At 51.7% G+C, this 2,853-nt stretch overlaps 1 protein-coding gene across 1 annotated transcript in view; it reads right to left on the bottom strand.

Annotated features, from left to right (window-relative positions):
• The window catches only part of KANSL2 (KAT8 regulatory NSL complex subunit 2), a 16,420-nt gene that overhangs the window by 3,423 nt on the left and 10,144 nt on the right, over window positions 1-2,853 (bottom strand). The window contains exon 8 of the mRNA XM_057383942.1: window positions 819-1,072. Coding sequence (XP_057239925.1) covers window positions 819-1,072 — 254 coding nt within the window. The remainder of the gene's footprint in view (window positions 1-818; window positions 1,073-2,853) is intronic.

Below are 2,853 nucleotides of genomic sequence, written 5' to 3'. Positions count from 1 at the left end.
GAGCACCCAAACATTGAGGGGACACCTCGCTCCCATGGATAGTGGTGGGTTGATTTTGCGTGGTGCTTTGGTTTTGGCTCAACGCATGGCTGAGGCTTTTGAAGTCTGGTGGCTTAAATGCAGGATKCCAGAATAATCTGGGGATTAAAATCTTCATGTTTTCCTCATGGGAGAGAAAATTGGTGGTGGTGGGGGGGCGGAAATCCTCTTTTTCAGAGGCCWCCTAAAGGGATTTAAATGAGCACGGCCATTCCCAAGGAGCAGCCACCAATCCTGGAACAGCTCCCAAACCTTCCACATTCCTGCATTTTCACAGAATTCACATTTCACACAATCCCAGGATGCTTTGGATGGGGAGGGACTGTAAAGATCATCCATTTCTACCCACTGCTATGGGCAGGGACACCTCGTACTATTCCAGGTTGCTCCAACTTGGCCTTGGACACTTCCAGGGATGGGGCAGCCATGGCTCCTCTGGGCCTCACCTTCCTCACAGCGAGGAATTTATTCCAAATATCCCACCTAGCCCTGCCTCTGGCATTGAGGAGCCATTCCCCCTCATCCTGGCACTCCATCCCTTGTCCCAGATCCCTCTCCAACTCTCTTCAGGCACTGGAAGGGACTCTAAAAAGTRTCCCTGGATYMTWYTCCAGGCTGGACATCCCTGGYTTTCTCCAGAGGTGYTCCARCCCTTGGAGCATCTCCRTGRCCTCYTTTGGCCTCGCTCCATCAGCTCCTCCCGTGCTGAAGACCCCAGACCTGGAAGCAGCACTCCAGGTGRGCTYTCAGGAGRGCAGAGGGGYRGCTCTCCCACTTACATCACTRAATTCCAGTGGCAAACTCTCGGTGGGCTGCAGCTCGGCCGCGCTCAGGTACAGATCGGAGGGAGCAGCTCCCAGCTCCTGGGGGACAGCCAGGACCTGCTCGGGGACGTACATCTGAGGGGGCAAACGGAGGTGCAGAGGGCAGCACGGCTCCTCTGAGAGGCTCACGGGCACGGGTTTGTTGCAGGGAACTTCCTCAGAGCCCTGGCACGGTTTGAACAGGGTCTGGTTTGTATCCTGGCAGATATCTGGGAAGAGGCGGTCAAGGAAAGTGGCAGAGGGATAAAAATGCTGATGAATGCTCCCAAATCCCCCACCAAATGGTTTTAAACCCGCTCTCCCCCCAACCCAGTTTCTCCCAGAGCTGCACCCCAACTGCCCAGGGATGTGGGTGACATAATTTCCACGATGATGGAAAACTGGGCCAACAGCCACAGCCTCGCCGTGGGGGCTGGGAGACGTGGCTGGAGCCCTGTAAACCACTCACAGATCCTCCCATGGATGTCACAAAGGCACGGGATTAACTTTTTGTCTGCAGAAATCCACGGAAAACCATCAGCTGCAGCCCCACGGGCGGGGGAGATCCCAGCGCACACAATGCCTTTCCCAGAGCCAGCACTTTCGTTATGGTATTTCCATCTTCCCACTGCATTTTCCTTCCCAATGGAAAACCTGTTCCTGCCAGAGGTGTAAATGGGATTTCCTGCCTTTAATCCCGAACAGAAACTGCCTCAATTACATCACGCTTGCAGAGCAATCCAGAGGCTGAGGAGCTACAGATCAAACCCCATCCTGCTCTGATCCCATCACCTTCAAACACATTATTCCTCTTCCCAATCCTTCCTCCTCTTTCAACTCCATCCTCTCCTGACCCCATTCTTCCTTTTCCACCCTCTTCCTCTTCTTTCAACCCCTTCCTCCTCTTCCATTTCTATCTTCTGATCCCATTCCTCCTTTTCCACCCTTCTCCTCCTCTTTCAATCCCTTCCTCCTCTTCTGATCTTCCTTCTCTTCCCCCCTTCTGATCTTTCTCCTCTTCCACCTCCATTCTCTTCTGACCCCATTCCTCCTCCACCATTTTCCTCCTCTTTCAATCCCTTCCCCCTCTTCTGGTTTTTCTCCTCTTCCTCTTTTTCAGAAATGAACTGCCATTCATTTCTCCCAGCTTCTTCTTTCAACCCTTTCCCCCATCATCCTCTTCTGATCCCATTCTCTTCTTCCAACCCCTTCCTCCTCTTCCAACTCCATCTTCTTCTGACCCCATTCCTCCTTTTCAACCCTTCTCTTCCTCTTTCAATCCCTTCCTCCTCTTCTGGTTTTTCTCCTCTTCCTCTTTTTCAGAAATGATCTGCCATTCATTTCTCCCAGCTTCCTCTTTCAACCCCTTCCTCCCCATCCTCTTCTTCCTCCCCCATCCTTCTTCCTCCCCCATCCTCTTCTGATCCCATTCTCTTCTTCCAACCCCTTCCTCCTCTTCCAACTCCATCTTCTTCTGACCCCATTCCTCCTTTTCCACCCTTCTCTTTCAATCCCTTCCTCCTCTTCTGATCTTTTTTCTCTTCCCACCCCTTCCTCTTTTTTTTAATCCCCATTCACTTCTTCCAACTTCTTCTTTCAAACCCTTCCACTTCTCCCTCCTCTTCCTCCCCCTTCCAGGATCCTCCCAACTGCTCTCCACCTTTGGAGGGTTCACTCTGTGACTTCCTCACACCCTACAGTGTGGGAGAGGGGAAAAATATTCCAAACTGGGAAGAGACACAAAGTTGAAGGCAGTTTCTTGTGCTGCCTAGTTTTGAGATTCACCATTCCCTCCTCTCCTCCCTGCTCCACAAGGTTTCTCATGAAACCCCTTCCCCTGCAGCTCAACCCTACAGAGACAGACCTGGGACACCCAAAAAGATGCAGTGAGGGAACAGAGAGTGAGGAAGGCATTTTTTTTTTTTATCTCCTGAAGCAACTCTCAGCTCCAGCACCGATTTTACTGCTAGCCAAAAGCACAGAATGCCAAGAGGACAAAAATCCCAATCTC

This window comes from Malurus melanocephalus, unplaced genomic scaffold (genome assembly GCF_030028575.1).
Source record: "Malurus melanocephalus ecotype Western Australia unplaced genomic scaffold, MMel_1.1 scaffold_670, whole genome shotgun sequence".
NCBI classification, from domain to species: domain Eukaryota; kingdom Metazoa; phylum Chordata; class Aves; order Passeriformes; family Maluridae; genus Malurus; species Malurus melanocephalus.
Note: the sequence above shows the minus strand (reverse complement) of the source record. Positions and strands in the feature narration are given on the sequence as shown.